General features: G+C 45.6%; 1 protein-coding gene across 1 annotated transcript in view; it reads left to right on the top strand.

Moving 5' to 3' along the window:
* Positions 1 to 8,114: 8,114 nt before the first annotated feature.
* Positions 8,115 to 20,859, top strand: part of AFF1 (ALF transcription elongation factor 1) — a gene marked incomplete at both ends in the record, with an annotated part of 34,947 nt that continues 22,202 nt past the window's right edge. The window contains 4 exon segments of the mRNA XM_079534874.1: positions 8,115 to 8,185; positions 8,187 to 8,249; positions 10,516 to 10,636; positions 11,029 to 11,934. Of these exon segments, the coding sequence (XP_079391000.1) occupies positions 8,115 to 8,185; positions 8,187 to 8,249; positions 10,516 to 10,636; positions 11,029 to 11,934 (1,161 nt within the window).

Here is a 20,859-nt window from a genome sequence, read left to right as displayed (position 1 = left end):
TGTTGTTTTGATGCTCACCCTAAGACTCCTGTTAATTTTTTCCCACTTGGTGGATAGGGGATGTGGTCACGGGGCAGATGGAGAAGTAGACAACTTCTGAGCAGGGGAGATGTCAGGAAAATTATCTCGTTATGGTCCTATTCCTTTGTTTGTAGATTAAATATCAAGGTAATGGTTTCCCTTTTTTTAATATCTTCCTTTGAAAATGTGCTATTCTCCACTCTTTCTGATTAAGGAAATTTACAGATGAAAGCTGTGTTTACTGGAGTATAACAGCTTTAAAGACCATTTATGTGCAGCAGTCTGTGTACGCTCATTTCCAGCCAATCTGTCCTCTCCGTGTGTTGTAAGGCAATGGACTGCTTTTGACACCAAGAGGAGGAATTCGGATCAGAACGTCTTCTTTTCATTTCCCTGTGGCTTTTGCCAGCAGTAAGCTGTTTTGGGGCAGGTTTGTGAAGCTCGGGCACCTGGCACTGGGCATAATACTGGGCAGACATGGGCAGAGGGTGAGGAGGAATCTGGCAGCGTGCACGAAAGGATTTAAAAGCCATAGAGATTGGAGCTGGGACTTACTGCAGGGCATTTGCTCGGAGAGCCTAGGGGCAGCTCCTGCCCCATGCACAGGCAATGCATGGGCCTCGCTGGGGTGAGGGACCCTAGGGGCAGCAGTACTGCTTTGCCCTGCAGCAGCTTGGTGCAGTTTTCCAGCCTTGGTTGCAAGATGGAGTGAAACCACTTCAGTTATTGTCTCAGCTGATGTGGCTTACTTGCTTCTTGAAAGGATCTCAGTCCCTTAGAGGGCAGTGATCTGGAGAAGAAACCCTCCTGTCCTGCATATGGGTGTCTCCAGTGTCTCCCCAATTTTGCAAGCCTGACTCAAATCCTCTCCACAAGTGTTGCCTGTCACTTGCTGGGCTACTCCCCACACTCCTGTGGTTGCATTGCCATACCCTCAGCTTACGTGCCATCATCCTCAGTTTTAAAGGAAACATGAAACCAAGTAGAAACACAAAGCCTCATGGAGCAGTCTCTTAATTGCAGTGCTGCCAGTGGCTGCCTGCCCTGTGAACACTGTGCTTGCAGGGTGACGGTGAGGAGAGAGAGGAGTATGAAATGAAATACTCTAAGTGGTAAATTGCTGCCAACCTGAGCATCAGGCTAAGCATGGCAAATAAACAGGCAATATCAGCACTTTTGGAGGTAGAAATTGCCTCATTTGGTGCGGTCATTGTGTGAGACACTTATGTTTTACCAGGATAAACACACAAAGAGTGATTAATGAATAGTGGCAAGATACCCATGCATGAGCTGTCCTGAGGCAACCCAGAAAAAGTATTAATCAACATATTTCCCAGTTGCTGGCAGCTAACTCCTGGTATGCAGCAGTTTGCCATTTCAGCTGGAAAATGCATTGTCCCTTGGCCTCACTGTACATGCCTTGCGCTGCTGTATGGGCTGTGAAAACCAGTGCATGGGTTTTCAGCTGTGGAGGGGCTGTGTTGAAAGGCACATTGACCTTAGAATGCCTCAGTGTTGCTTTAAAACAAGCTGAGTATCAACCTGGCAGCACGTTTGGTTGTACAGCTGCACACTTTCCAGAGCAGAGCGGGCTTATCAGTCAGTATGTGCCTGAGGCAGCAGGTAAATATTTTGGAAGCAGCCCTGCTGGTTCCCACCAGTGCTCCCCTTTCCCAGTTTCCCTGTGCAAGCACGCACGGCTCTTCCTGCAGCAAACATTGTGCACACCGTAGGGCTGAGCTCTGGTTCCAGTCTGGCTTGCTGTGCCAAGGGAAACACGCCATTCACAACCAGTGGTTTGCATGATAGGAGGAAAATGGTCTTTTTTTAATCGATGGACTTCAAAGTTGTTCAACAGATCTATTTAGAATTGAAGGGAGAGGGATATTTGTAGCTTTTTTTAGTTGCTAATAGTGCTACTAGGCATGCTTCGGTACCTGCCTAATGCAGCCTGTCATGGGTTATTGCTGTGCGTGGCTTGAACGCCATCCAAGCCTTGGGAGTGACAATGAGCTGCTTTGTTACAGACAGCACAGCATGGTCTGAGTGCAGTGTGAAACTCCAGTACGGAGCAATGCCCAGATAGACAGTGTGCGTGCCTCGGTGCAATCAAACGTGGCTGCAACCCATGGGAAAGTGAGCAGATGTTTCTGTGCGGAGATGGAAAACTTTGGGCATAGTTGGGGAATCATTATAACCTGGCAGAGGCTACGGGAAAGAGTTTTTAAATGGGCTTTTGAGCATATAAGCGGACTACTTCTGCAAACACTGCTAATCTCCTTCTGTTCCTGCTTAGTCCTTGCAATGCAGATAAGACTTGTTCAACCTGTTACATGGTACCTGCTGTTATGTAAGTGGAAAGCTACGAAGAGCAAGGAAATCTTTTCATTTGCTGCACAATTTGCCTGCCGCTGGTTACAGTGAAAGCATGAAATAATTTTAGCCTTCAGTAATCCCTGTTTTTTCCTAATTTATAGAATCATAGAATGGCCTGGGTTGAAAAGGACCACAATGATCACCTAGTTTCAACCCCCCTGCTACGTGCAGGGTCGCCAACCAGGCTGCCCAGAGCCACATCCAGCCTGGCCTTGAATGCCTCCAGGGTTGGGGCATCCACAACCTCCTTGGACAACCTGCTCCAGTGTGTCACCACCCTCTGTGTGAAAAAATTCCTCCTAATATCAAACCTATTTAATATTTAATATAAAGTATTGTTAATAATATTTAATAATTAATATTAAATTACTATTTAATATTAATAAAATATTTTAATAGCATTTAAGGAGCTGGCTCTATAAAATGATGAGCAAAAAAAGCACATCTCCTTGAATAATCTTAGCATAGCCTCAAAGCCAAAGATTTATTGCATTTGACTTCTTGTACCTGCAGTGAGCATTCCCGTGTGCTAGAAAAACTGATGTAGAACCAAGAAGTGTAAGATGTAAATCCTTGTTTTGCCTTGCAAAGTGGTTTCAGGTGGGTAATGAAACATTTTCTGATACTTAATAGCTGATAGCATCTGGATTTTTTTTTTCCCTGTAGCCTACATTTTTCTTAAGATCTGTTTACTACTTGTGATTCCTGCAGGGCCCTGGGGAAACAGTGAGTTCCCCAAACTGTTGGGCTTTCCTTTACTGATTGCTTTGGTGTGAGGTCAGGCATAAAAGGTTTGGCCCGTTGGCCTGAAGAGGAGGTAGTTCCCTCATCATCTCAGGTCTCCAAGATTTACTTGTGCAACGCACTCTTCTGCAGCCTCTTGTAGGGAAGCAGAAACCTGATTTCACTGTTTTGTTCCCTGTTTGGTAGCTTGCTGCTGCAGACACATGGTTCTCTTGCTGCCCATAAGTGTGTTACAAATGAATTGATGGGCCTGAGCCACAACAAAAGCTAGTCGGAGCAATATTTCAATGCAAATTTGGCACGGAGATAATAGCACAGAGGATTTATGTTAGCTGCCCTAGCACATTCAGGCTGTGGGTAGCTCATTGAAGGGGCGTAGTTGGAAGACAGGCTACTTGTTTGGAAGGCCATGTGCTATGACTGCAGCCCTTCTGCAACCCGAGGTGCCTGCAGTACCCCTGGTTAGTTAAGCACGCACTTTCTCTAGTGAGATTTGATCCTGGGCCGCTTCCTTTTAAGCTCACTTTGCATTGGAGCTGTGTGGTAATATTTAGACAAGGAGGAGCCCCATCAGCCCTGTGGAGAGTGCCCGCAGATAACATCAAAGCGTGCTTTCCAGTTGCCTTCCTCCTTATCTAGGGGAATCACAATGGTCGTTAGAGATAATTTCTCCCTTGCCCATTTATGCTTATTCTTTTCATCAGGATTCTCAACGTCTGACATTCAAAAGTTACCGAAGAAAAAAAAGATGGAGGAAAGTCTGGATTTATTTCTCCCTGTCTTCCTCCCTTCTTCTTTCCTCATATCATGCTTGCATTAATTCTGTGGAGATGTAAGTGTGTGGCACTTGCTGAGCATTTCAGAACAGTTTGCTTTTTTTATGCACTATTTGGCAGGCGTCTGGACTCGGAGCTGCAAATGTTTGATCAGAAGTGGCCCTCACCAGACACCATATTAAATGCAAACAGACTGCATTTTCAGCTTAAAAATCTTGCACTCATTTGAAAAACAGGATTCTTGCATGTCAGTTGTGGTGTTTTGCTCTACTGCAAAAAATTACTTTTTTTTTTTTTTGCTTTGTTTTGTGTTTGTTAAGTGGGATCGATAAGCACTCGTTAGCCCGTGGTGCTCCTAGAAGCCTTTCTGAAAAGCTCGTGGGCCTGCACGGTGTCTGACACAAGGGCTCAGAAGCAGTGAGGCGATGTGGGGCCGCAGGAAGGAAGATCCTTGTCTCTGGAGCGACTAGAGGCACGGGCTTCTCTGGCCTGCTTGCATTTTCCTCTCCTTCTCTCACCTACCCAGGAAGGCAGAAGTGCCTGTGGCGCTGGAAGGCGGTCAGACCGCATGCTTGGCTTGGGGAAGTCCTGAGCCTGGTGAGTTAGGCTGGTGTAGGCAGAGCACTGTCTCTAAGAAACAAAGTGGACAGGATTTATCATCGCTGCTACCCGATGATTTACATTTTTCACATTTCCTCCTTTGCCTGCGCATCCAGATCAAACGCAGCCTTAAATCTATCATAGTTCTGACGCTGGGCTGCTCTCCTTGTAATTACTCTTCACACATGCACACCTTCCTAGAAGCTGTCCTGGTGTATTTGCATTTAGATGGAGAAAGACAACTTTGGTGTTCCCTGCATAACTTCTAGTTACCGCCTTTCCTGGCTGCATTCTGTTAAGCTCAGTGCACTGGGATTCTTAGGAGGCAGCAGTTTGGTTAAGTGCTCTTACTGAAGACAGCTAAGTGGAGATTATATAAACGCTCATGGATGGGCTGCGAGGCCTCCATCTTTTGCTCTGCAGTCCGATGCTGTCAGTGTCGATGGTGCTGATGCAGAAAATAATTGACTAGCTGTGCCATCTGTTGCGCTGCTGCCGCATTTTTTTATCGTTGGTTTCTGCTCAAACTGCGTATGTACTGTGAAACAGTGTTTGATGATGTGAAAAGGACCTTAACAATGTCCAGCAAGTCACAATGTGAGGGCATTACCATAAAGGAAAGGAAGGAAAGGTTGAGATGAGGCAAGTTGCCTGCTGTTCAGTGTGAATGTAACGTCTGTCTTTGATCTGCTGCCTGGGCCATGCGTGGCAGCGTTTTCTTTCCAAGTTAAACAAGAACGTGTCCCTTGCTCTTGGGAAATGTTGATCAGCAGCTTCTCATCGTAGAAGAGAGGCTGCCTTAATGACAAAATGACTTGAATAAATTAGTGTTTTCCTGCAGTTGTACTAAAAGGAAATGTTCCCTCTTAATGTTTATGAGGAAGAGGTTCTGCGTGTTTGGAGGGAGGCAAGCGTCATTTGTGTTTGCTTTTAGCCTTTCCCCACCCCCTTCCCTACTGCTGGAGTCATTCATTTTGGGGCCAGTAGCAGATCTGATTACAATTAAAGCAAATACACATTTTTATTTTCGTTTTGTTTTCATACAGAGAGCACCCAGAACAGGACGAGAGGCAGCTCTCCGTCCACAGCAGGCTATTTTCTGAGAACAGTGTCATGGGCCGTGTAGTCGCACACCAGCATTTGAACCTGCATTAAAGACAGCGATGGCTCTGAGAACAGCTGGGGAGCATGCTGGCATCCTCATGGCTTGTGTTACAAACCACGATTCTGCTGTCAAACAGAGGCCTCTGTGCCCTGCTGTACAGGGCAGCATTCAGCCCAGGAGCATTTGGCCATCTCTGTGTGGAGCAAAGCATGATTTAGGGGGTTGGGTTGTTGTTTTTTTCGTTTGTTTTGTTTTTTTTTCCTGTGGTGGGGAGATCTGTGCACGTTACTGTGCACAGCTTGCTTGCTGTGGAGCTCAAAACTCCAAAGGCAAATTGATGCACCAGCTGTTGGAAAGTAAGGATGGCTTTGGAGTAGGTTTCTTGACAGGCACACAGAGTTGCAGAGGTGATGGATGGCTGTCAGCTGGGAATCACTGCTGTGACATGGAGCAGCCAGGGGAAACAGAGCAGAATTGATACTATGCTCACTTGCTGACTTGCAAGCCCCATGCCTATCTACTAGCCCTGCAGCAGTGGCATGTCCCTCTGCTTTCAGAGTCAGGGAGAAGGCATCATGGCGACTCATGGCATCCTTCCTTCCTTCGTCCCTCCTCCTCTCCTCTTCACAACTTTGTAAAAGGAATTTATTGCTGGGAAGCGAGCTGGGGGTCAAGGAGGGTTCAGGGAAAGAAAAGGTCTTAAAAGGGCTCACTGCTGCTGCAGCAGGCAGCACACAAAGTGTGCTGCACTCTGTTGGGATGCAGATAGGGAAGAGTTGTGTTTTGGTAAATACTATGGCTGCAAGAGATGCAAGTTACAAGTGTGTTGGGCTTTCCTTTTGTTTGAATGTAATCAGGAGCTCTGAGGAAAACAGTTTGATTGCTCTGAATCTGGATGCTTGCCAGCCCAGAAATAGAAGGATATCCATAATCCACTGGGGATGCAGCACAGGGCTTGGGTAGAAAACATTTTGCAAGGTCAGGCTATGTGGCTTGGATTTTTTTGTAACTGTCGCTGTTAGATTGAATGTGAGTGTTCTGCTTCTCCAGCTGTAAGCCAAGAACTTGTGAGATCGTTATGACAGGGCATGGTGTAAAGGACATCTTTCTGGGAGGACAGACAGAAGAAGCCCTTAGGGTTTTACCTGGTGTTCTCAGTACCTCTCACTGGTGTTCCTCTGCATCCTTTCCTATCAGTTTCTGCTCCCATATGTATGTGTACATGCATTGTATTTTATTGTAATAGATGTAGTGTTATTGCTGGGAGAGCTTGTGGTAAAGAGGATAAAATACACCTGTGGTACAAGAAGTGATGTGCTGCTAATGCTTTCATTTGCAATTAATGCTCAGGAACTCAAAACAGTTGAGTTTTTTAGGTTTGCTGCTTTTGTTTTTCTCTGTATTTTTTTTTTGGTTGGCAAACCACTGAAGCTGAGCCTTATGCAGCATCCAAGTGGAGAATGCTTTGCTTGCGTGCACCTAAGGTCAGTTTTGTTTCACATAGCTGAAGAATACTTGCCCATTGCCTGACATGAGATCCCTTGAAGCCGATTAGAATATTTTCGCCATTTTCAGTGGGTTTGGCTCAGCTTCCTCTGCAATTTGGAACAGAATTTGATCAGAATTTCCACTTGTTTGTTCTGCAGCAGGGCCCAGCTGTGAAGTGATTCAGAATCTCAGCAATCTGCCAGCCAGGGAAATACACACGCACTGGTACCGTGTTCAGGGATTATCGCTCTTTTCATTCTTAATTTGCTGGTGATAGTGGTGTGATCTTTTGTTCTTTCCATCTCAGGTTTTCAATTACTGCTGCAGGTACCTCACTGAACAATAAAACAGATGGTAAAGAAATGTTTTGTGCTCTAGTAGTGACTTTAGAGGCTTTTAAAGGTAACTGAGATTGTTGTGGTCTGGAGTAGGCCTGTTGGGAGGGGAGGAATTACTCTTTTAGCTGTGAAAACACTCCCCAAGAGGCGTTCGTTTGACTTTGTGTCTCTTCCATCTTCCTGTCCAGCCAAAAGAGGTGAGCAATCTCTCACCTGGGGAGGTAAAACAAGATGTAGCATCTGCTGCTGCTTTTGTCCTTTTGTATTGTTTAGCTGCATATTTTAAACAGCTCTTTCTCAGCACTGAGCTGTGCCAGCTCAACGACCCATGGCAGGAGGCCTGGATTGGAGATGCAATTAAGTTTATCAGCAAAATGTGCTTGGGGAAAGGTAGTGCAATATCTGTGTATCCTGTAGCCCCGTCAACACTGTCAGAAGCTCAATAAGTACTGGGAGAAAACAAACAAAACCAAGCATGTGTATGACAGAGTGCTCGATATTTACTTGTGGACCAAGACAGAAATAGCCACAGGGCAACCTGAGTCAAAATGCCTATCAGGAGGCATGAAGAGAGGGAAGGAGCTTAGCTCTGTGTACTGCTGTCACATTGCAAATAAAGCAGATACCCTTTATTTTTGGTAATTTCCTCTCTGTGCTGCCTGCACAATGATGAAAACGGTGGCTGAGAGCTGCCAGCAGAAAGCTTGGCTGGGAGAATGGCTGGTGCTAAAGGGGGTGAAAGAAATGGCAGCCTGAGATGGGATTATGTCCAAAAGGTGCCTCTGCTATTTTCCCTGGGAGGTGTGTGTGTGTGTGATGAAACAAAACTATGTGGCATGTGGCCAGAATGAGCGAACATGCATTGTGTGCAAGCGCTTCCAGGCCTGATTCCAGGTGGCAGCAAATCTCTGCTTGGATCATCAGGAAGAGGAGTGCATTGTAATTGTATTTCTTGCCACTGGTGTGGCTGGGATGGGGAGGGACTTTGGGAACTGCATGTTCCTGTTGGGTCTTTGTCATGGAGCTGAGCATTGTTGGTAGCCAGTGCAGGGTGCTGGCTTCCACGTGCAAAAGTTAGGGCAGTGAAGGTGCTGGTGAGTCCAAAGAGAGCTATTCGTGCAGGAGAGCTGTGCAACCTGCAGGGGAAGCCAGCAAATGTGGGATGAGGTGTCTGACTTCCCCATTGCCTTACCTTCTGCAACTACATGGGAAGTGAGCTGGGGGAAAGAGGAGCTGCCTCCAGGTCAAGTCCTGCTCATCTAACAAATGTGCTCTGCAGTTGGTGTCCGTGTCCCGAAATGTGGCCGTAATCTCATGATGTGTACACGGGGGGTTTCAGAGGTCCACTTTGTGCTAGCAGACAATGTCTTAGCTGTTAGATCATCTTCTGGGGCTTTTCCATGTTTGCTCTAAAGGGAATTTCTGTGAGTTTATATGAAGAATATTTACAGAATCTTTTTCTACTTCCTGGAATGCTTGGAAGGTGATGTTTCACTCAGTAAAAATTTTCCAGATAACTCAGACAGAAACGTTTAGAAAATACTGTCAACACAAAATGCGCATTTGTTTAAGAAATCGCTTGCACACAGTTTCGAGTAGTGGATGTAGCCACAATTTCTTCTAGCTCCCCCTATCACTCTTCCTAATTTGTTGTCTTCTGCAGTTGATATGTTGCGTATCTGCCAGCCCTCATAAGGCAGCTGTGCAGCAAATTAATGATACGTGGGACTTTTTTTTTTTTACTTGCTAGATGCCATCAGATGCACAGAGGAGATGTTTCTCTTGCATATTGTTTTTAGCAGATAGGTTGTGTGTTTACCGAACCAGTGATGTGTGATTCCTTTTTATTTTTTAACTTGCATTGTTTTCAGAAGAGTAGTGCTTACTGGAAGCTTCTGGTTTTGCTGTGTTTGGGAACATTCCAGCACCAGCAAAGTTGGAAACTATTTTAAATGTGCATAGTTTAACCCCTAAATATGTTTATCTGTCTCAGTAGAATAAGTACCTCCTTGCTGCAGTTCCATTTATGGAAATTTCCCACTCGGCAGCATGATTTGCAGAGCTCTCTCGGAGTCAGGAAAACCACACAGCAGCAGTCAGACCTATTCTCTGGGGACAACTGAATTTTGAGTATTTGACAGCGTGTGATGGCTGGGGAGGCATCAGTGTGGGCAAGATGCGATGATTCCTTGCCAGACTGGGGCACATCAGAAGTCAAACTAAGAAAGTTTCACATGTCCATGTCTCCACAATCCATGTCTCACACACACAGCAGGAAGACTCCATGGAAAACCTGACATTGCAAGATGAAGCTCTGCTGTGAGGCACAATTGCAAAGTAAGGAGATCCACTGCTCTAACATTTCTAGATACCTGGGAAGACGAATCTCATTGGCAAAGTATGCAGACACAGGCATTTCTCTTCTTCACCACCATACTGCCTCTTGCAGAAATGCAGCTTGCAATGTCTGGTTTTCCATGGAGTCTTCCTGCTGTGTGTATGAGACAGCTTTATTGCTGTTTTGATGTAAGGCTGGTAAAGTGAGGGGAGTGTCTGTGGTTCAGGAAGACTGGAGTGCTCCTGTGTTGGTTCTTCCAAATTCCTGAGACCCTCTCTTTAAACATGATTATGTGATGACTTTAAATGCAACTGCATGGTTTCCTAATTAAGCATTGAGTACCCATGTGGGGGTTTTCAAGTCAGTTTCTAAAGTTGGTAAAGTTCAAACTCTGAAATTGATTTTTCTCCCAAGTGAAGAACTGAAGTAATGAGTAATACTTCTCAGACTGCTTTTCACTATTAAATGAATGATTATTTTTACCTTCTTCCCACCTTTCTTGATAAATGGTGTTGGCAGTGGAAATCTGTGAGAAGGATACATTGTGTATGTTGTATGTTACATGGTGTTGCAGTATGTGACCAATTTATTGCCTGTAACCAACCTGTGCATTTCAAGATGCTGTGCTGGATGTGTTGCCTGAAAACAAAAGGTTCCGCACAAAGCGGATATTCATTGATAAGACTGCTGTGAAACATTAACCGCTCTTTCATTCTCTCTTTCCTAAAGCTTGTACAATGAGGACAGAAACTTGCTGCGTATACAGGAGAGACAGAGGCGGAATCAGGAGGCTCTGCAGGAGCAAGACAAGTTCCCTGAGAACACCCCACTCTTTCCTGAGCCGTACAAGGTAGTGGTGGGGGGCTGCATGGTGGTCCCATCTGCTCACCTGGGGATAATAGTGTGTGCACTTAAAATTGGGCTTCTGGTTGGGCAGGTTCTTTTGGGGGTCTCCTGAAGTCTGGGATTTGGTGGGAGAGTTCTCACAAGTGGCTGGGCTACACATCTGTTTACAGCTGTGGTTGAAAACAGGTGTGCCTTCAGCATCTGCTCCAGGGAGTAATACTGATAAGAGCAGCAAGATCTGCTTTGCAGAGGCTGCCTGCAGGAACAAGTTGACCTTGATAGCTTAACTTGTGGTGATTAAAATAAGATCTCAGAGGGTATCCCTTCTTGAGCTGGATCTAAGGGATTGGTTTTTTCTGTGCTTTTCAGATTTCCCACTCTGTTTTTCTGTTTCAGACTAATAAAGAAGATGAGTTGTCAAGCCGTATTCAGAATATGCTGGGCAATTATGATGACTTGCAGGACCTTATTAATGACAGGTGCCATCAGAATCTCATAGGGATACCAGAGTGCGACGTTCCTCAGATCCCACAGAGAAAGCCCAATCGCCCATCCTTCCCTGAAAAGACCAGCCGTACATTATCATCTTCATTCCACCATGCAAGCCACTATCCACACATGGGACCTCCGGTCATTGCTCCTCCCCGCCCAGGCCACTACGCTCCCCACCAAAAGGCACAACCAGGAACAGGACCAGCTCCAGGCTGGCATGCCAAGAGTCACAGCTCGTCCAGCAGCTGGAGCCAAGGTCAGGAACACAAGCGTGGCAGGCTGGACAGTCATGCCAGTTCTCACCACAACAGAACTGACAGGCATTCTGGTGGTGGAGGTCGTGCTTCTGAACCTCAGGCCACTCTTTTGGAGCTTTCCCCGTTGCTGCCATCTTTGTCTTCTCCAGTGGCACCCCTGTCACCTCTACATTCCATCCAGCACACTAATTCCAAGTCACAGAACAGCAGCAAAGGTCATGGGCCAGCCTACACTCAATCACCTCAGGGCCGAGCGGTGGGCTCACGGGAGAATAAAAGTCAGGACAACTCAGCCGTTATCTTGGCTGGCACCACTCAGCCTTCCTCTCAACCCTTTCCCCCACCTTTGCCATCAAAAACCAGTGCAATGCAGCAGAAACCAACTGCCTATGTCAGACCAATGGATGGCCAAGAGCAGGCTCCGGTGGAGTCACCCGATCTCAAGCCTCTGCTGGAGGAATACCATGGTGAATCGTATGAAAACATCTCAGATTTGAAGGCAAACACCAAGGTCAAGTTATCCAAATTGAACATCTCTTCTGAGCCCATTGAGGTGAGTGCGACTGTCAGAGGGCTTTGTTGCTGTCAGGATTCAGCTGTGGGGAAGCAGGGCATTGAATAACAGAGGCTGCTGAAGCACTGGCAGCTGTGCATGTTATCATGTCTAGAAGGTGCATTTTAAGGTAGGATTCTGCTTGGTTTTCTCCTGGATGGGACAAGGAAGAGAGAGACCTCCTTTGTTGATATGTCAAGTTTTATAAAACAGCATTGTTATGCATGGTTTGGGGAGCGTTACTGTGCTCATCCTTAGGCTTCTCTGTGTCCTGTGACACGTGGATCTCCCAGTGCTGATTTCTGAGATGTTTGGGTGAGGAGACCTATGGAGGCACTTTTAGAATTGCATTTTGACTTTCTAATAAAAAGGAATAGGGTGGATGCCGTCTGCTTTTCCTGGTGAAGTGTGTTGGAAGATGTTTTGATCAGCTGCAAATAGCTGTAGGCAGTTTCATGTGGAAAAACAGGAAGCTGGTAATGTAATATTGTCAAGAAGTTGTGAAAATAGTTTCATGCTGAGAGACAGTATTTGCTTCAATGTTGATTTGGCATAATGTATCGTGAAGAGCAGTGTGTTCTGAAGTTCGTTATTTGCTTGACCAGATGTTTTACTCCTAGGGGGGTAGGGTAGTAAAGCAACGTGGAGCCTTATCTTCTTCATTACCCATTCCTCATTACCCAAAAGTTTAAAAGCAGAAACTCGCTTTATAACTGTACTTTTAAAGCCTGTTTTTTTAGTGTGTTTATTTTTTTCTTCAGAGAAAAAAAAATGCTTATTTGTCAGAAACGAGACTTCTTGTTCTCTCTCAGCTCTCTTGGCTCCATTTCTACATCCGTCTTATCTTTTTTCCCATCCAGTTGATCTTTGTGTTACCTTGTGTGTGCATCTGCAGTAATCTAAGCTAAGATGGGGCAGCTTTGGCGATGATGCTGTCTGCTCAGTGACCTTCTTTCCACTCACTTTCCATTAAACACATATCTCTGGAGCTCAATGCATGTCAGAAATCCTGCACCCTAATGAGGCAGAAGTGCTGTTGGTCTGTGGCCTAAGAAGAGCACCATAGAAAGGGAATTGAAACTAATGCGGGGAATGATTCTGTGCTAGACAAAACTCTAATTCCAATTTCATTTACGTGGTTGGGTACCTGGATAAGCTCTGTGCTGGATGCGCGGTGTGAGATGGGTGGCAGGGGTGAGAGGGTGGCCTGTTTGCTTTTAGGAAGCAGCTTCTTCCCTGTGATGTCCCTTGACGTGTTTAGGAAAGCCGTGTCTTCTAGCATGTGTTTTGTGGTTAATTGAATTTCAAAGGCATCTATCACCTGCAGTTGTGGATTCATTTTGGGCAGCTCCTGCTCCTGGCAGCACTGAGGAGTTGAGCCTTTCTATCTGAATGGATGAGCAGATCCACTGCAGGGCAGGTGAATCCACAGCAGATAACAGCAGTGACTCGCTTTGCATTCACATACAGAAAGTCAACATTCCCTTCTTGTCTGAATAAAAAACCTTACGTTCGGTCTTTGTCCCCTTCCTATTACTTCCTTTTACAAAGACAGTGGTGTCATAAAGGAAATAGGCTTGATGGCAGGGCCAGGAATCAGCAAGGCTTCTTTGAGAGACAGTGTTGATAAATCCTGAAGCATTCTTAAGGGCATAGAGTCTAAACAAATGTGCAGCACTGGACTTTTTTTTTCCTGACTGTTTTATTAATGTTGGTAGGTAGCTCCTTTTGTCCCTTATAATGAAACATCACGGGATGACTCTTTCACCTATGAAGTGAGAAGTAAATTGAGAAGCAACTCGCTTAACAAATGAGGTTGATTTCTCTCCCCTTTTTTTGGTTTGTTTGCTTCTGTTTGTTTGTTTGTTTTGCACCGTAAAGTTAAGTGTTTCCCCACTACCCACTTCATGGTCAGAGGTGTTGGATGGGATTCAGGAAGGGTTTCCTTGCTTCCCAAGCATTGCATTAATTTGTCTTTTTCTTGATTCACAGCTACAAAACAGGGGGTCAAACATGAATGACTGTTGTTATTCCTGGATTCTCAACTTAAGGCCCTGGGAGCAAGGAATGCTCTTGTTAAGCAGTAAAATGCATACCTGCAGTTGTGATTGTGATTAAAATCTCCAAACCTCCATCTGTACAATGTGGACTAATGCACAGTTTATAAAGAGTGAATGAATACATTCAGATGCAGCACTAGGGGAGGGGGATCAAAATAAAATGAAGTCTGTCCTGAAAGGGTGGTGTTATTATTGTGATCTAGGGCACAAGGTAATACTCCGGGAAAGCAGTATGGTTGATAAGCTGCTCAGTAAAGCTCCAGCTGTCCCTTAGAAAGCGGAGAAGTGTATATATGACACAAAGATAATGTGAGGACAACTTCACTTTCCACATTTCTCCTGGGCACTTGGCCAGGGTCTCTTAACTGCAGGACAGCAGCACTGTGTGGATTGGGATATACGCTCAGCCTCTCCTAGTTAAAGCACACACTCTAGTAGGAAGCGTTAGCACTTGGTGGGAACCTGGGGTTACGATCAAGTGTGTCTTGAGCAACATGGCTCCTTCGGTTTCCCTGTTTGTAACCCTTGCATTGGCACGGCTCAAAAGAGGATTAGAACTCTGATATTACAGGCTGTGTGCCCATATCCTACCTCTGAAGAATTATTTTTGGCTCCTACAGGCAAGTCCCATCTTCTGCTGGAAAGGATTAACCATTGCTGTCATTGCTTGCGCCTTTGTACACAGATAGCAGCTGCTTTGATTGCAACTTTAGGAAAGCAACAATTCAGTGAAGGGAGCTGATTGCATAGAACTATCTATTAAAAAATTAGCATGGGAATGGAAATAACCATGGCTAACTGTGGCTGAGTGCTGCAGCTGCATTAGCTGCTGTGTTTTGCCAGGCAGCTCGTTAGGGCAGAAGGCCTGCAAGGGGAAGTGAGCTGCTGGCTGCTGGGGAACAGGGACTGCAGTGGTGGCTACATAGCAGCATCTCAAAAAGGGAATTGCTGTGAGGAAAAGCAACAGGTGAAAGTACAGCTTGGGTTCCTTCTGTGCAGGTTTGTGGCTTGTAACGAGAGGCACTCTGTGCTGTTTGTGTGAGTGTCACTGCTCAGTATTGTAAACAGTAATGTGAAAAAGGGCGATCTGGAAAGGCTGAGAGCTTGTGACAGCCAGGTCTTCCGGCAGGGTGACTTCACAGCCAACCAGAGGTAGCTTTAATTTCTGGCTTATTGAAGAATTGTATCAGTAGCCATCCCGCTACAAGCGTCTCTTAGGAACTGGGGGGAGTGTGCATCATTGCGATATATTACGGGGCATCAGGCAGCTGGATCTGGGCTGATGCTTGCTCTCAGGCGTGACAAGCAATTTGCCCAGCTTGGTTAGAAGGAATGGAAGTTCGATGTCACCATTCTCTTGTGCTGGGCCCTGTGGTGCTTGAAGGTGTGTACCACATCTTTGGAAGAGGGAACCGCAGGACTTTGCTTGCTGCTGCGATCCCACATGTTCTTTGCAGTCCTCTGTGGCTCTCTGAGTTGAAAGCAGTTACTGCTTTTTCTGATCTCATGTGAATTGTGTTTCTTTTTTCTCCTGGTGTGGTCTAGCATCCCCAGCTGCACTGCTGATCTGGCAGAGGTGCTGATCCCAACCAGCATTCCCCAGGCAGCTGCAAGCATTTTGCGTCAGACAGAGTTTGAGTGCAACGTTGTGGGCAGCTTTTATGCTTCAGGTGCACTAAGAGGTTCTGGAACCCCTTTTTTTCTCTCACCTGATGCACTTAAAGTATGTTAGGAGGAATCAAACCCAATCCCAGTGGACAGGGGAAAATTATATGGCAGTGTTATTTTGGTTTTTTTGTGTTTTTTTTTCTTTTCTTTCAACTGAGCCAAAGCATGCAGCTAGAATAACGTAAACAAAAAAAGCAACTCGTTGTGCTTGATTTAATAGGTGGGTCCCACTGGAGGCAAAAGACATTTTTCCCTTGTGTGCCTCCTCTTTGGAAGAAGCAGTGTGTTTAACCCAGGCTGGAAACAAACCAGCAGCCCCACGCCAAAGCAGCTGCAGCAGCTCACGCGGAACACCTTCTGCCAACCAACCTGATGTGGATTTCAGAACTCTCCGCGCTGTTTCTTGCCCTAGTGCAAAGTACCAAAGGGACAGAAGTTGCCAGTTGGAACCGTACAGGGGGAAGGCAAATATTGCTAAGCAACCGTGTGCTTGAGAGAGCGTTTTTCGGAGAGGAGCCAAGGGAGCTGTACCTGGGAGCGTCACTGCGCTCACGGCTCGGCGCGAGGGAAGAGATTAAAAGTTCTTTCCTGGCAGGGCCACCACCAGCACAAAAGACACCGCAACCTCCTGACACCAATTGGGGCCGATGGGGGGGGATGTGAAAACAGGAAATCTCCCTTGCCATGTAGGAAGGCGGTGAGCGATGCTAACGGAGGTAAGTACTGAGCTGGTGACTACAGAGACCTCACTTCTGGCTGCGGACTGTGGGCACCCCATCTGCACTCTCTAGGGGGCTGCTGGGGACAGAGAGCTTATCATGAGACAAGGGAAATGGGTCATGCACTGCTGGCATGGGGGCCAGAGGCCAGGGGGCAGGCAGGGGTCAGCCTGCTGTCCCCAGTGCTGCTGGAGAGAGGGAATTGGCCTCGTTTGAGTACTTTGATGGTATCTTATTCAAGAGATGCATTTTCTTCCAGATTTCTTTTCCTATGTTGGGCATCACCTTAATACTTTCCTAACATTGATCTGAGCAACTTTCTGGTTTTGCTCTTATTCCTAATGCTGTGGAAGTGGAGGGGAGTGGTTATCGTGCTTCACCTTTTATTGCTCTTTGTGGACTCTGGTGAACTCAGGTGAAGGGCATTTTGTAGCTCAGGGATACTCCGTGGGTGTCTCCTGTGTCAGCACAGTGATGCATGCTCTAGCAGCCTGCTGGTACTGTTCTTTCCTCCTGGCACCACAGCAGTTCTCATGCCCTTGCCCTGTACAGCAGCAAGGAATGACTACAATAAAGTGTGAGTCAGCTCTGGTTTGTGATGAGCGTGGTCAGAGTGATGAGTGACTTGAGAGGGCAGTTGGGACAGCCACGTAGCATCATCCTGGTATTACCCGGTAGGTTGTGCTGCACTGTTTTTAAAGTATGACTCTACCAGTGTGTCAGTTTCTGAAATAACATCCAGAAAGTAGTGGTGTTCTTGCTGTTCTGTACCATGCAGCTTAGTGTTCTGTGCTTCAGAGTGTCAAGTCTCATGTTTCATTCTGACTGAGTTCTAAAGAGGTAGTTGACTGAATTTTCCCTCAGTATCAGTATCTCCCTCCTTCCCAAGGTTTTGCATCCAATTTTCATCCTCTCCATGACAAATGTGTATTACTTCAGCAATAAATTATACCTAATTGATTATTTCAGCTTTTCAGGCAATCATTCTTTCTCTTTGGCTGCTTGAGTAGTGACCACATAACAACGCTTTTTCCTTATCTGAAGAGTTAAGTTTAGAAAATCAGTTTCTCCACCAAGAGCGTTTTAATGAGAGAGCTTTTCCTTGTGGATGTATGGCCACAGAAAACCTTTGCCAAGCACACAGCTGTTGGCAGCAGGAATAAACACTGTTGGTGTGTGTCACATCATGATACCAGACCCCAGGAGCAGGGCCTTTGGCACTGCTTTTATAGCTGGAAGTAAAGACTGAGCCTTGAGAGCAGTGGTTTTGTAGCAGGGTGTTTAAGGATGTGCTAGAGGAGTGGCTGAGGAGCTTTGGGCACAGCTGACTGCAGCCCTGAGGTATGGTATGTGTCTGATATCCAGCCCAGGGATGCTGCTTTGCATCAAAGTGTGTGTGTGATGTACAGTGGCACAGCTACTCATGAAGCACTCTGCTCTCACTTTCAGAGCATCAGATCTAGAGCCACTCTTTTTGCATGTAATCAGTTGTAAGACAGTAGGAAAAGTTGCCTTCACAAGTGAAAAGCTGTCCTGCTGTTTTTTTTTTCCACAGGTTTAGTTCCTCAGCTTGGAAGCATTTGGAAATATTTCTTACATTTCCCTTAAGGTTTAAAAAGACTAGACTTTCTCAGTTAAGAGTGTTCCTAACGAGTACAGTTCTGTTCTCTTGCCTCCTCACTGAACTCAGATGAAGATCAGAACTGACAGTCGAATAATTTCTCAGGCGGACAGCAGAGGGTTTGTGAAGGAAACATGCATACAAAATTACTGTTGTCATGCAAGAGAAACCACACTAGTGCTAAAATAATGTTGACATCAAAAGTGTGCTCAATGGCTGCAGCTCCTGTGCGACTTGGAAGCTGCTTCCTCCTACGAGTGCCCCAGGGGCTGTGACTCTAGCACTGAGCATTCTCAGATACAGGAGTGGTCAGGAATGGCATGGTGAAGAGAGGAGGTCTGGGAAGCTTGTGCTCTGTTCTCAAAGTGGCAATCAGTGCTTTCATTTTGAAAGTACTTCACTTGAGTACTGCAGTGCATCATAGAATCATAGAATGGCCTGGGTTGAAAAGGACCACAATGGTCATCTAGTTTCAACCCCCCTGCCATGTGCAGGGTCACCAACCACTAGACCAGGCTGCCCAACCTGGCTTTGATTGCCTCCAGGGATGGGGCATCCACAGCCTCCTTGGGCAACCTGTTCCAGTGCTTTATCACCCTCTGTGTGAATCCTTTGTACTCATTGCTATTGGTAACAAATATCATAATGGGACCATCTGTTTTTAAGAAGAATTGCTATGCTTGACTTTGATCTTAGTAAGTAGAATTTATTTGCAAAGAATTGATTTGCCTTTAAGAGCCTAATTCCTGCAGACTCTGAGCAAAGCATAATCTTAAATGGTTGAATAATATTAGCAATTAAAGCTGGGGCTACTAAGAAATTGAAAACTTCTGAAATATGTACCCCATCATTTGAATTTCCAAAGTGCTTCTTTATTCAGCTTCAACATCTGGTCATTTTGGTATAGCCTTGTAATTGATACAGTACTTCAGCATATATGTTTATTAACCCCAACAGAACACTCCTACCCATGATTGTGAATGAGATTTTGCACAGTACGTGTTTACACTGCATGACTTTGTTTGATTTTGCTTTAGGAAAAGAACCCATCTCTGAGTGAGAAAAGCATGTAACATCTTTAAAGAACGTGTTATTTCCTCCAGACATGCAAACAGGAATACTGCTGAGTGTTGTGCACTGAGCATAGGGGTGCCAGGTGCTGAGATTGCAGACAGACCACAAGCAAACTGCTCATGTAGCACTGCAGTGGGCAGCACGTCACATAAATGGTTTTGGGCTCTGTATGTTAGTAGCATCAAGGAAAATGTCAATCTATGCAAGTATTCCCATCCTGCAGTTGCGAAAGAGGTGTTTGCGTCCTTAAAATCCAGCTCATTTCTCAATCTCTGCATAATCTTTGGTTTGACTTGCCACAGCTTAATTCGTAGCTTAAGGAAATTGTGCAAAGACTTAATCATCTCAGCAACTTTTCGATCAAATTCTTTATTTTTCCTTTTAAAAATTCCAGTAATTTTGTTAATTAAAAAAAAAAAAAAAAAAAACACAACAAAAAACAAAAGCAAACCAAAAACCCTCAATAACAATTCCTCAACTTGTAAGGAATGAGAGGAAAATCGTGTTTTAGCAGCCTTCCTGTGCTCCTTTTACTTGCTGCAGCCTGGTTGCTTTTCTTTGCTCCTTGCCGGCTGCAGTGGTTCCCATGTGCCATCCATTCTCCTGTGGTTTGCAGGGGTCTTTTTTCTACTGCTGCAGTTGTGATAGCAATGCTTTCCCTTTGTGTTCTGCAAAATCACACAGGCTTCCAGAGCATGCTCTGCTGAGAGCTGATGGATGCATTCCAGCCTGTTTTGTGATACAGAACATGAGAGCACCCTCGGAGGATAACCCTGGTGTCTGGTGTTCCTCACTGCATTGGTGAAAGCCGTTGTGGTTGTCATGCAAAAATAAATGTGAGGATCAATATTTGTATTAAAATACAATGCTAATTGGGAAGCAGCTCTAAATGGGAACCCAGTGGTATTTTTTTTTTAGCATTAATACTGATGAACTTTTCTGCAGTGGCAAAGTTAGGAAACAAAGAAACATAATGAATGCCTATTTGGTGGTGGTTCCAAGGCGTTCCTCTGAAGTGCAGCATTACAGCTGAATTGCTTTTGCAGTTATAATTTCAAATGACAGAAGGACTGGATGCCATCCGGAGGGACCTAGATAAACTTGGTAGATGGGCCCATGTGAACCTAATGAGGCTCAACAAAGTAAAGTGTAAGGTTTTGCACTTGGGTCAAGGTAATCCAGATATGTACACAGTCTGTGTGAAGAACTTCTTGAGAGTAGCCCTGCTGAGAAGGACTTAGGGGTCCTGGTAGATGAAAATCTTAAAGCAAGCCTGCAGTGTGCTCTGGCAGCCTAGAAGGCCAATGGTATCCTGGGCTCCATCAGAAGAAGGGTGGCCAGCAGGACAGGGAGGTGATTGTCCCTCTCTAACTTTGCCCTCGTGGAGCCTCAGCTGGAGTACTATGTCCAGGTCTGGGGCTCCAACACAGGAAAGACAGGGAGCTGTTGAAGTGGGTCCAGAGGAGGGCCAGAAGATGATCCAAGAGCTGGAGCTCTGAAGACGAGCTGAAGGAGCTGGGCTTGTTCAGTCTGGAGAAGAGAAGGCTGTGGGGAGACCTCTTTACAGCCTTCCAGTATTTAAACGGAGTTTATAAACATGAGAGAAATTAACTTTTTACACAGGAAAACAGTGATAGGACAAGGGGGAATGGTTTTAAACTAACAGAGGGAAGATTTAGATTAGATGTCAGTTGGAGGTTTTTCATGAGAGGGTGGTGAACTGCTGGCACAGGCTGCCTAGAGAGGTTGTGGATGCCTTGTGTCTGGAGGTGTTCAAGGCCAG

Source organism: Tetrao urogallus, assembly GCF_951394365.1.
Source record: "Tetrao urogallus genome assembly, chromosome: 4".
NCBI classification, from domain to species: domain Eukaryota; kingdom Metazoa; phylum Chordata; class Aves; order Galliformes; family Phasianidae; genus Tetrao; species Tetrao urogallus.
Note: the sequence above shows the minus strand (reverse complement) of the source record. Positions and strands in the feature narration are given on the sequence as shown.